This window comes from Cynocephalus volans, chromosome 2 (assembly GCF_027409185.1).
Source record: "Cynocephalus volans isolate mCynVol1 chromosome 2, mCynVol1.pri, whole genome shotgun sequence".
NCBI lineage: Eukaryota > Metazoa > Chordata > Mammalia > Dermoptera > Cynocephalidae > Cynocephalus > Cynocephalus volans.
In genome coordinates, this window is record NC_084461.1 from 189,789,804 (window position 1) to 189,802,628 (window position 12,825).

The 12,825-nt window shown below is 39.7% G+C and overlaps 1 protein-coding gene across 1 annotated transcript in view; it reads left to right on the forward strand.

The window, feature by feature from the left end:
- Positions 1-12,825, forward strand: part of PTPN11 (protein tyrosine phosphatase non-receptor type 11) — an 84,631-nt gene that overhangs the window by 58,232 nt on the left and 13,574 nt on the right. Inside the window, exons 10-13 of the mRNA XM_063085332.1 lie at positions 867-998; positions 4,487-4,641; positions 5,679-5,746; positions 6,255-6,406. Of these exons, the coding sequence (XP_062941402.1) occupies positions 867-998; positions 4,487-4,641; positions 5,679-5,746; positions 6,255-6,406 (507 nt within the window). The remainder of the gene's footprint in view (positions 1-866; positions 999-4,486; positions 4,642-5,678; positions 5,747-6,254; positions 6,407-12,825) is intronic.

The following is a 12,825-nucleotide window of genomic DNA, read 5'->3' on the forward strand; positions in this document are numbered from 1 at the left end:
TGCCTAATATGCAAGGTTGATTTCTCTTGCTGATATTTGTGTCTTAGTGGTTTTAGAAAGTGAGCGGTGTGGATGACCGCTCCCAGAAAAAACCAAAACACGAAAGCATTTTCTGCCCAGGACGCATCACTAAATAGATACAGACTCATCTCTCGTTGAGCGAAATAGCTTCCTTTTTGACAGCAAAAATGATTATCTTGGTGCCATATTCTTCAATCCGTCTGATCTTGAAGTCAGCAGCTATCATAGACTTGGCATTCTCAGGCACCTACTTAAGGGAAAGAGACTTGTATAGTAGGTATCAGATGGATCTGGATATAGAAAAAGCAGCTGGTTCAAAGCCCCATAGGCTGCCTTTCTGTGATAGAGTTGTTCACACTTGGGTTCGATAAGGCAGAGAGTACTCCCACACTGGTGCGGAAATGAACCAGACAGTCTGGCTCGTTGGGCAGCCCGTCCACCTCCAGAGTCCTTGCCTGCCTTCTCTACAGAGTGACTAGCAGATCTCTAGAATTCAAAACTCAGTGGTTGCTAGGCAGTACTCTTGAATTGGTTGGTCCCTGTCTCTTCGCGTCTTTGGTTCTTTAGAGATAAATAAACAAGCATCGAGTCTCCTTTGACATGTGGCTTGGGTCAGACAACTCTGCAAGAACTGCTTTTCTTGTCCCATTTCTGCCTGGTTTCTGTATACTTGCTTTTCTGATTTCAACTCTTCTTTCGTTTCTTTGAAAACCTTACAGTTGCTAGACAGGCCATTTTCCATATTAGTGGTTGTTGAGCAAGACTTGAACATTTGTTTGCTGTTTGTTTAGGCTTTTATTTCGGAATTCACAGAGATTAACTGTCTTTTCTCTGATCCCTTCCAGAGCAAATGTGTCAAATACTGGCCTGATGAGTATGCTCTAAAAGAATATGGGGTCATGCGTGTTAGGAACGTCAAAGAAAGTGCTGCTCATGACTATACGTTAAGAGAACTTAAACTTTCAAAGGTTGGACAAGTAAGTATATTGTCGTATTTTAGAGACTTTGGTAACTGTTTATGGTATACAGCAATCTAGAGTCTTGCAGATACTCATGTTTACATGTGTTCATGCATTCGTTCCCGCATTGATTTGTTAGCCATTTTTTGGGTGCCTTTCATGTGCCAGGTATAGTTCAGGTCCTACTGGTATATTGTGAATAAGTTAGGTACACTCCCTGCCCCTACAGAGCCTAGAGAGACTGAAGATTTAAAAGTAAATAACCAACTAAGCTTTCTGATTGTGCTTGTTCTGTAAAGGCGGCAGGGTGGTATATTTGAGAGTGACTGGGTACTTGAGATGGAGTAAACAGGGAGGGCCTCTCTGAGAGGATCACACTGGAGCTGAGACCTGATGGCGGAGGAGCCAGGCATCCAGAGAACCAGGAGAGGAGTGTTCACCCAGAGCGAACAGCAGGTGCAAAGGCCCTGAGTTGTATTTGTGATCAAATTCCATGCATCATATCTTCTTAATTGCATGTAGTTCAGGATTGATCCTGGAGTGATTAACTTTACAAAATCAAAAAGGATTAGATTTGGATTCAATTTAATTCCATGTTTAGAGAGGTTTACTTATTCAAGGTCTTTTGGGGACACAAAAATGAAGGAAATCGCCTTTGTTTCAAAATCATGTATTACAATTATGTAGCAGCAAGAAGCCATATATTCAAATCATTATGCTCCAAAGCAGACACAGGCTTCCTCTGCTTCCTCTGTGCTATAGGGAGTGGAGGAGATAGGACTGTCACATTCAGTGGGTCCAGGGATTAGGACCAATTAGGAGTCCTGCACATCACTGGGTAAGAGGCGGTAGGTTCAAACTAGGGTGGTGGCAGGAGCACTGGAAAGAGAGGACTGACAGGATCATTGTGGAGGTGGCATGAAGGTTCTGATGACACATGAACCAAAGGGCGAGGGCAGCGTTGAGCATGACCGCCAGTTTTGTCACCTGAGGAGTGGAGCGGATGGCAGTGGTTTGAGGACGGAGGGAGGATCAAGAACTTCCTTGTGGACACGTAAAGTTTGACATGCCTTTGAGACATTGGAGTGGAGATGTCTGGGAGGAAGGGGTAGAGATTGGCCAAGGAGGGTAGATGGGACCCAGAGCATTGTGAGTGGCTCAGTTTTGATTGATGGAGGGACATTTCTTCTGTGCCAACAGGAGGGCAAGAGGAGTATGTGGCTATGGGCGCCGGTGGGTGAGCTGCTAGGGATTTCTCTGCCTTCTCTTTGAGACATGAGGCAAGGCCATCAATTGACAGTCAAAGGGAATAAGAAGAGATGGAATATTTGAAGAAAGAGGGAGAAGTATGAAATAGTGATTGTGCAGTGAGGGCAAGAAATCTAGAGATTTCTGGACAGTGCTGAGTGCCCAGTTGAGGTGGTGACCATGAATATCTAGTGACACCAATCATCTGATTTTTCTCCAGGGACACTCTGCTCCTTGGGCGTAAAACAGAGAAAGTGGGTGGTTTGTCCAGGCTTGGGGCTTTGCCTGTTGAGTGCACAGGATGGAGAGAAGGTCGAGCAATGAAGGCACATGGTGGACAGCAGTTGTCACCGTGGTACTGGAATCCTAGCTGGGGACGGAGGGAGCAAGGCAGATGGGAAATGGAGGAAGTGCTCAGGGGTTTGGGAGCTCCATCAGGTGGTCAGAGACTGAAGTGAGCTGGAAGCCTGTGTGGTCATGGTCTAGGTGGGATATTTGGATTTCTGATGTCAGAGAGAGTGCAGTTCTGCTGACGATGGGGTGTGGGGGGGTGTAGGTTCAATCTAGCACAGAGACTAAGGGGAGCTGTAAAAATGTATCTGTCAAGTAGAAATGAGAGAGAGAGATTTAGAGGACACTGGACAGATTCCACATAGGCTTTTCCTCAGTTTTAATGATAAACTACCCATCTTTTTATTATCAGGTGTTTCTGAGCAGCAAGTAGATTTTTCTTCAATTTTAGTGATAAACTATCCATCTTCTTACCATATACTTTTAAATAGCAGGTAGGGGAAACATTGGTGTATTGGTTTGTGTTTTGTACCCTGACATGGGTGCTGCATGGGACTGATTATTCTTTCTGAATTGCTGATAGCATATTATCTGCTTTCCGAATAGCATGTTATATTTTTTCTAAAGTGCTGTCACAAGATCTCATTTAAGCCTCCTAACTGCCTGGGAAGGAGGAGTTGGGGCAGAAACCTCCTTGACCAAGGAAGAGAAGCAGCAAGGCTGGGGCCAGACTCTTGGTCCCTGACTGTCCTTTCTGTGGCCCGTGTAGACTCCTGATTTTTACGTCACCCAGTAACACAAGGCAATTTTTTTCGTGACATTAGCAAATTAAATGCACGTAATTCAAGGAAAGATCTTAATTGTGACTCAGATTCCTTGGATGTAATAAAGTTCACTAGTGGTGGACACTGGGCTCTCTCTCTTTTTAAAATATCTGTTTAAATCCCTTTTTAAAATGTCACTTAAGAAGAGAGGATTTTGAATGTTCTCAGCACAAAGAAATGACAAGTGTTGGAAGTGATGGATGTGCTAATCACCCTGATTTGATCATTACACAATGTGTATATGTATCGAAACATCACACTGTACCCAGTAAATATGTACAATTATTATGTGTCAATTAAAAGCAAAATAAACTTTAAAAAAGTCACTTACCTTGGATTGCCTCCAGATATATAGAAAGAAGATAATAGCAATGCATAGCAACCTACAATTACCTAATCTCAATAGACCCAGAAACATGGTTTTCTGTAGTCTTGGTGCCATTGCTGATCTTTGTTAATTATCATTATCTTCAAAATAGCTATAATGTGCTGAGTCTCTTACTGTTTGCTGGACAGTGGCTGTGTGTTTCAGTGAGCTCATTTAAGCCTTAAAATGATAGTGTGAGAGAGAGATTATTCTCCCCATTTTGCAAATGAAGAAATTGAGGCTTACAGATGTCCCAGGACCACGGCGACTGTGAATGCCTGGGATTTGAGCCTAAATCTAGTTGTCTGATTGCAAAGCCCATCTTCTTACCTACTTGGCACTGAACAAAAGTTTAAAACATAATGATACTATAATAAAAATGTAGGTATGTATGTGATGGGGAGGGTTGGGTATAAAAAGATGACAGATGTCTTGAGGTAATACCTGTTTCCTCATCTGCTGGGGGAAGAGACCTGAGTCCCGGAGGCCTCAGTTGCCTCTGGAGTTGGGCGCCACATGGATGAGGAGGAGTGGGAGACATTGCCTGCCATTGATGGTTCAGAGAGAGGATTCAGGTTGTAAGGATTTCCCAGCCAGATCCAAAAGGAGAAGAGCTCTGGAAACGCACAAGGAGGACCTTGAAATAGTGTGTGTGGACATTCTGTGCCTGCCAGCTCCATTGTCTCATGTGGGATATAGGAAAGCTCAGAACTGGGTGACTCCTCAACCCCTTGATTTATTTAATTCTTTTCTGGTTTTTCTTGGCTCTACTCCAGGGGAATACGGAGAGAACGGTCTGGCAATACCACTTTCGGACCTGGCCAGACCACGGAGTGCCCAGTGACCCTGGGGGTGTGCTGGACTTCCTGGAGGAGGTCCACCATAAGCAGGAGAGCATCATGGACGCAGGGCCGGTTGTGGTCCACTGCAGGTGTCAGCCCCTCCCGGTCTCCTAATACCCAGGGCTCACTTTTGCCTACTCATACCCAGCACTTTAACTGTAGGAAGCATTTAATCTCTATTTGAGGCATGGATAAACTGTATTAAGGGACATTTTGACCCCAAAGTATATTTCTGATAGACTCTAGGGACTGCCAGGTATTGGGGATGTGGAGGAGTGGGGTGGACAAAGTCCTTACTGTCAAGGATCCCTTAGCCTAGTAATTTTTGTTTGGTTTTCTTTCTTTTTGGGGGGGGGCTAGATTGTAAGTGGACGTGAACTCTTGACCTTGGGTGTTATCAGTGCCACACTCTAACCAAGTGAGCTAACCAGCCAGCCCTGTTTTTCTTTTTTAATGTAGTAATTTAGGATTCATCTCTTTGAGATTTCATTCTCTTCTACTACGGAAATAAGATATTTTTTTTTCCCCTGACACCTCACCTGTTTGCTCCAAAAGATTCAGGCTGTTTCCTACCCAGGCCTTTGATGGAAGCTGTGCTGTGGCCTCTGCATCAGATCTTGCAGGGTGCTGGTGCCCAAGTTTGGGCCTCATGATTATATTGGGGAAAGTTTGGTTTCCTAAATCTCACTCATGTGTTAGGCAAGTAGATATACATGAAATTTTGTTTAATTTTTTTAAAAGCTGCCATTTATTGAGCACTTGCTCTGTGCCAGCCTCTGAGTAATAATATATGAGTGTTTTTCATAAATTATTCACATTTGATCTTCACAACAACCTTGTAAGGTATGTGCTGTTATCCCCATTTCACAGGTGAGGAAACTGAGGGTCAGAGAGTTTAAGGGACTTGCCTTAGACACATTGTACTGGAGAAGCTGGACTCCAAGTGCAGGTTGGGTTGACTCCAAAGCCCTATGCTCTCTGCTAATATATTTTCAGATACAAATAGACACTCTTATACATGCTGCCAAGAGCCGACATTGTTTCTGCTAGTGTTAGTAACTTGGTTTTGAGTCTAAAACCCCCATGAATGACTCTGTTGTCTTCATTTTTGTCCTTCTGCCCACAGTGCTGGAATTGGCCGGACAGGGACATTCATTGTGATTGATATTCTTATTGACATCATCAGAGAGAAAGGTAGGTCATCTGGAGGGCAAGAAGCTACAGTTTCTGTTTTTAGTTTATGGAAGGAAAGTGCTAGTGAAAATAGCCCAGGGAAGAGAAATTTGAATGTAAAAAAGTTTCACAAAAATCTGGGCTAAAGTCTTCAGTATGTTTGCATGGGAATAGAAATGATGCCATTTGAACTTTTTGGCATAAAATGAAGCCTGGGAGATGTGGACTCCACTGCTGTGGCTTTTGCCGCCTAAGCAGTGGTTTTCTTTACCCAGCCACCTAATCCTTTCTTCCAGTGTGGGTGGTGCTATTGGGAAGTGAGGGACTCCTGACCTTTGACACTTCATCGTGTAATCTTCTGGGATCATTGGTATTGGCCACAAGTCCAGTACTCTAGCCCTTGGAATACATTGTTAGAATGTTGAAGACTAAATTTGCTTTATCTTGTAGTCTGCTAAAAGTTATGCACTGAACAACTTCATCCTGGCCCTGCGGTTTCTCCTGACACCTTGTGGTATTTGCTTTGTAGGTGTTGACTGTGACATTGACGTGCCCAAAACCATTCAGATGGTGCGGTCTCAGAGGTCAGGGATGGTCCAGACAGAAGCACAGTACCGATTTATCTACATGGCTGTCCAGCATTATATTGAAACACTACAGCGCAGGATTGAAGAAGAGCAGGTACCAAGCCTGGGGAGCTGGCTTGCAGATTTTCATTTTCTTTCTGGGTGGATTGGATAGGTTCTCCTTTTGAGCAGGAGGACAGGCTCTGATTGACAACTGTCTTTATATGGGGATGCCTTTTAGTTCCCATCTAAAAGGGCCTCTCTGGAAACTGTAATTATTCCCCCCTTCACAGCTCTGATTTTTCAGCCCAGAGGAGCTCAGGGAGGGGCATCATGCTATCATCCTGGCCTGACAGATTGAGAAACTGATGTGCAGAAAGGTTATGATTTTCCCAGTCTCACGTGGCCAGCTTAAAACTCAAAGACTTGAAGTTTTCAGACTGTTCCAGCTTTGATCTGGGCCATGTTTTTCCTGATTCTATCTCTTTATACAAATGCCTCACTCTTAATAGCGCATGGCAGTTTGAGCCACTAATTTGGTCGTGTTGGAAACAGTGAAAGTTCAATTTTAATAAGCTGTGCATAATGAAGAAAAATGTGGGACTGGAGCCTTTCCATTTGAAGCTGTTCATAACAGACACAAAGCTGAGTTAATTAGGAATATGCTGAGATGAGGGAAATGAGAACTGCGCTTTTGTGGAGCTGTGCTTGTCTTCCCGACCCCCAACCCCATTGCTGTGCTGTGGATGGGGTAGTATCTAAACATCAGCAGCATTTGCCTGCTTTACCCTGTTTATAGCTTTGCAGAGAACTCAGCTTCTCAAAATGGGACCTGCCGCCTCATTGAAAGATTTCTAGCCTAGCAGAACAGCAGCCACATTATTAAAGTTTGGATAACCGAAGGAAGGTACCTGTTAGTTAGTTTAGTAGGTTCTCACTCCACACAAAAACACGGGATTGTTTCATTGTATAAGAACATCTTCAGAAACAGTGTAAGTATAGAAATATAGGGGCAAATAATTAATAAACTACCAGTTTTGAACTTCAGTGTTTTAAATCTGAATTTGTATTAATTGCTATGAAATATTTAGGTGGTTACTATAAGTTATTTTGTGTATTTCTTCCATTATACTTAACTTGGACCAGGAATGGTTTAAGCAAAAAGTTGCCCAAAGAGAGGGACTCCTAATAAATACAAAGAGAATGCAGCATAGTTGCTACAAGTTGAAAAACGTTCAGGAATATCTTGAGGCACATAGTGTAGTTTTGCTCAGAAAAGCTGGGGAAAAAGCTCTCTTATTTCATTTAGAAACTTTGATTTTTAGCCATGTTTTAGAGAATTTAGCACCCTCTTCCCCCAGCTTTTGTAGCACTTTCATCTTTTCATTACCATATGTTTTCTCTGACCCTAACTCTGAGGTTGTAAGTTGGATTTAGGAACTACTTTTAAAAAATCTTTATTGTTGTCTTTTTGTTGGAGGGGGTGGGGTGGGGGGAACAAGAGCAAAACATGCTCCTTTATAACTTAAGTGTTGCAGGGTGTAGAATATAGAAAGTGAACGTCCCTCGCAACCCCACCCCAGGAACGCTTGCATTTGTTCATTCAGCCAGCACTTTTTTGGTGCTGATATGTGCCAGCACTGTGCTGGTAAGTATCTTAACTACTATTTGGTATGGGGGCCTTTGGATTTTTAAAAATGTGTAGGCTTAGATTATGTATTTTTAAAAATGGGATCCTGTAACATGTAGATTTCTGCTCTGTACAGTTTGGGTCAGTGTAAGAACTTACCTGCTACCTGATCGTGGTAAAGTGAGAAGTACTTTCATTTAATAGAAAGAAGGTTTAAGTGGCACACTTAAAAATGTTAAGCCCATGTGATTTTTAAATTAAGCGAAAGGACAAAACTCATTCAAAGATAATTATTTTGAAATATTGTATAGTCATTTGTAAAATTAAGAAGCGTTGAGGACCTTTGGGAGTGAAAGAATTTGCTAAAGAGGGATAAACAACAAAAAAAGAAACGACAGTCAGGGTGGAGAGCTATGGGGAAGGAAGTAGACAAATAGAGACAGTGCAAGGAAGAGAGAAATACAAAATCAGAGGTGAGAATTCAGGGGAAAGTACAAATGAAGCAAGATTGAGAAAATGCTCAAGTTTTTTATAAATGGTTCTTCTCACACTCTGACAGTTACTTGGAGGTAGAATTTTTTGGTAACTTCCATTTGCAGTAGTAAAAATGATTTTTTTAAATTTACAGAAATAGTATATGGAAGTTTCTTTACCCAACTTTCCTGACTTAACATTCTAACCACTTACTTTATCATTCATTTATTCTCTTTTTAAAATATATATTTCTATAAATGTTTTATTTATTTATTTATTATTTATTATTTTTTTAAAAGATGACCGGTAAGGGGATCTTAACCCTTGACTTGGTGTTGTCAGCATCACGCTCTCCCTAGTGAGCTAACCGGCCATCCCTATATAGGGATCCGAACCCGTGGCCTTGGTGTTATCAGCACCATACTCTCCAAAGTGAGCCAGGGGCTGGCCCTTATTTCTATAAATGTTTTAAATGAAATATTTGTAAGTTGCAAGCATTTATGTTTCTTTGCTTCTAAATGCTCTGGTGTGTATTTCATAAAAATAAGAACATTCTCTTACATAACCATAGTACAGTTGTCAAAATCAGGAAATTAACATTGATATGATACTATCTTCTAACCTACAGACCATATTCAGATTTTGCTAGTCTGGCCTACTAATATCCCTTATGTGGTCCAGAGTCACAGGGTACATTTAGTTGTCTCGTGTCTTCAGTCTCCTTTAATATGGAACAGTTTCTCAGTCATTCTTTATCTCTCATGCCCTTACATTTTTGAAGAGTGCAGGCCAGTTATTTGTTAGAATGCCCCTCAGTTTGGATTTGTCTGATGTTTTCTCTTGATTGGATTCAGATTATGCATTTTTGATAGGACTGTCATAGAAGTAATGTGTCTTTGGATCATTACTGGTGGTGTTAACTTTGATCACTGAATAAGGTGATGTCTGTCAGGTTTCTCCACTGTAAAGTTACTATTTTTCCCTTTTTAATTAGTATCTTGTAGGTAGATACTTGCGACTGTGTAAATAACCTATTTCTCATCATATTTTTTACCTACTAATTTTACATTCATTGATAATTTTTGTCCAAAAAGATCATTACTGTGTTGCCAAATGGTGATTTTCTATCTCCAGCATTGCCTTGAAAGTATAACTGACAAATAAAAATTGTATATATTCGAGATGTACAACATGATATTTTGATATACCTACATGAGGCTACTTCAAAAAGTATGTGGAAAAATAGAATTGATGATAGCAGGAGTGAGGGATACTTATCTTTGTCTATGTATCTTTTACTGTACTTAAGAAATTAAAAATCAATCATTCTGAAAAAAAAAACCAAACAGAATTGAAAGATAATATGAACCTTTCCATGAACTTTTTTTTTTAATGAACTTTTTGAAGTACCCTCATGCTTTGTGAAATGATTGCCACAATCAAGTGAATTAATACATCCATCACCTCACATAGTTACTTTTTTTGTCTTGCGAGAATGCTTAATATCTACTCATAGCAAATTTCAATTAAACGATACACTATTATTAACTATAGTCCCATGCTATATATTAGGTCTGCAGAACGTATTCATTTTGTATTTGCAAGTTTGTACCCTTTGACCAACATCTCCCCATTTCTACCACCCTCCAACCCTGCGTAATTCTATTTCTGTGAGTTCAACTTTTTTAGATTCCACATAGAAATGAGATCATGCAGTATTTGTCTTTCTGTGTCTGGCTTATTTTACTTAACATAATGTCCTCCAGATTCATCCATGTTGATGCAAATGGCAGGATTTTCTTCTTTTTTAAGGCTGAATAATATGCCATTGTGTGTATACAGCTCATTTTCTTTATCCATTCATCCATCAATAACTTAGGTTATTTCCAAATCCTGGCTTTTGTGAATAAATCTGCAATAAATATGGGAGCGCAGATATCTCTTCCAGGTACTGATTTTATTTCTTTTGGATATATACCCACTAGTGGGATTGTTGGATCATATGGTAGGTCTATTTTTAATATTTTTGAGGAACCTTCATACTTTTTCCCATAATGGCTGTATCAGTTTACATTCCCACCAATAATGTATAAGGGTTTCCTTTTCTCCCACCCTTGCCAACACTAGTTATCTTTTGACTTTTTAATAATAATCATCCTACTAGGTGTGAGGTGATATCTTATTGAGATTTTCATTTGCCTTTCCCTGATGATTAGTAATGTTTAGCACCTTTTCATATACCTGTTGGCCATTTGTATGTCTTCTCTGGAAAAATGTCTATTACAGGTCTTTTGCCCATTTTTAAATAAGATTATTTGATTTGTTTTTTATTGAGTTGTAGGAGTTCCTTATGTATTTTAGATATGAATCCTTTATTGGATATAAAGTTTGCAAATATTTTCTCCCATTCTGTGGGTTGACTTTTCATTTCATTGATTGTTTCCTTTGCTCTGCAGAAACTTTTAGCTTGATGTAGCCCTGCTTGTTTATTTTTGCTTTTGTTGCTTATGTTTTTGGTGTCAAATCCAAAAAACCCTTGCCAAGACTAATGTCATGAGGCTTTTCCTGTATGTTTTCTTCCAGGAGTTTTATGATTTCAGAGCCAGTACGCCCTTTTCATTTATTGATTGGAAGCCTACTAGAAGGAGGAGCTTTTCTTTCTCCCTTATTTATTTATTCATCTATATCAGAATGTATATCAGAATACATTACTATTATTTATTTTGTTGCTTAAAGTGTCCCAAATTTGGCTAGTGGGAACCATTTCAAGTTGATTCCTGTGTCTTTTGATTTGTTTCCCCTTTTGAGCACTTCCTTAGACTTTTTGACACCACAAGATGCTCCAGGTCTTTTTTTCCTTTCCCACTCATTTTTCAAAGGAGCCCTGATTCTTTTTATGCAGTGTGGTATTTTGAAACCAAGATCTGGGCAGTGGGTGTGTGCTCATTTGTACTGGTATAATGTTCTTTGACTTGCTAATTAGCTAATTCATTACTGCTCTATTTGAGCTCTTTCTGTATAATCTCCTATATATATATATGCAAACAGACTGTCCCTGACTTAACAATTTTTCAACTTTTCAGTGGTATGAAAGTGATACAACCATTCTGTTTTTTACTTTCATTATAGGATTCAATAAATTACATGACATATTCAACACTTTACTATAAAATAGGCTTTGCATTAGATGGTTTTGCCCAACTGTGCGTTAATATAAGTGTTCTGAGCACATTTAAAGTAGGCTAGGCTAAACTTGATGTGTGGTAGGTTAGGTGTGTCAAATGCATTTCCAACAAGATATTTTCAGTTTGGGTTTATCAGGAGTTAATCCCTTTGTAAGTCAAGGAGCATCTGTAACTGTATAGTGAGAGAAGTCTGGCAGACAATACTTAAGCCAAGTGATCAAGGTTAACATCACCAGGCCATGCTGATAAGCTCTACCTGCTGAGTGATGAGGAGAGACTTCACAGTACATCTTTGTAGTGTTCTTCCCCAAAATCCATCACTCCATAATCATGAGAAAACATAAGACAAATCCAAATTGAGGGATATTTTACAAGATATCTGATTAGCACTCTTCAAAATTGCCAAGGTCATGAAAAATAGAGACAGACAGATTGGGAGAGACTAAGGAGACAGGTGACTAAACTCAATGTGGGATCTTAAACAGAAATGTGGGATCCTAAACAGAAGAAAGATATTCATGGGAAAACTAGTGAAGTTCAGATAAATTCTAGAGCTTAGTTAATAATAATGTATTGATATTAATTTTTTATTTTTGATAAATGTACCATGGTTATGTAAAACGTTAACTTCAGGAGAAACTGAATGAAGGGTATACTCATTTTACTGTATACATATATACATATACAGTATATATATACATACTGTATATGTATATATGTATATAGTATTAATATATTTACACTTCTTTACTTACAATGGGTTATGTGCTGATAAACCTATTGTTAAGTTGAAAGTCTTGTGAGTCAGAAATACATTTAATACACCTAACTTCTGAACATCATAGCTTAGCCTCGCCTATCTTCAATGTGCTCAGAACACATCCAGTAGCCTACAGCTGAGCAAAATCATCTAATAAAACCTATTTTATAATAAAGTGTTGAATGTTTCATGCAATTTATTGAATCCTGTACTGAAAGTGAAAAACAGAATGGTAGTATTGCTTTCACACCATGCTAAAGTCAAAAAATTCTAAGTTGAGCTATCATTAAGTTGGGGTACTCTCTTTCCCTTTCCCTGTTCTATTCTTTGGAAGCAAGTCATTTAGTCCAGACTATAATCAAGGGAAGGGAAATAAAACTCCATCTCATGAAATTGGTAGCACCTACATAATTTTTTTTTTTTTTTTTTTGCATCTGGCTGGCACAGGGATCGAACCCTAGACCTTGGGTTGTCAGCACCATGCT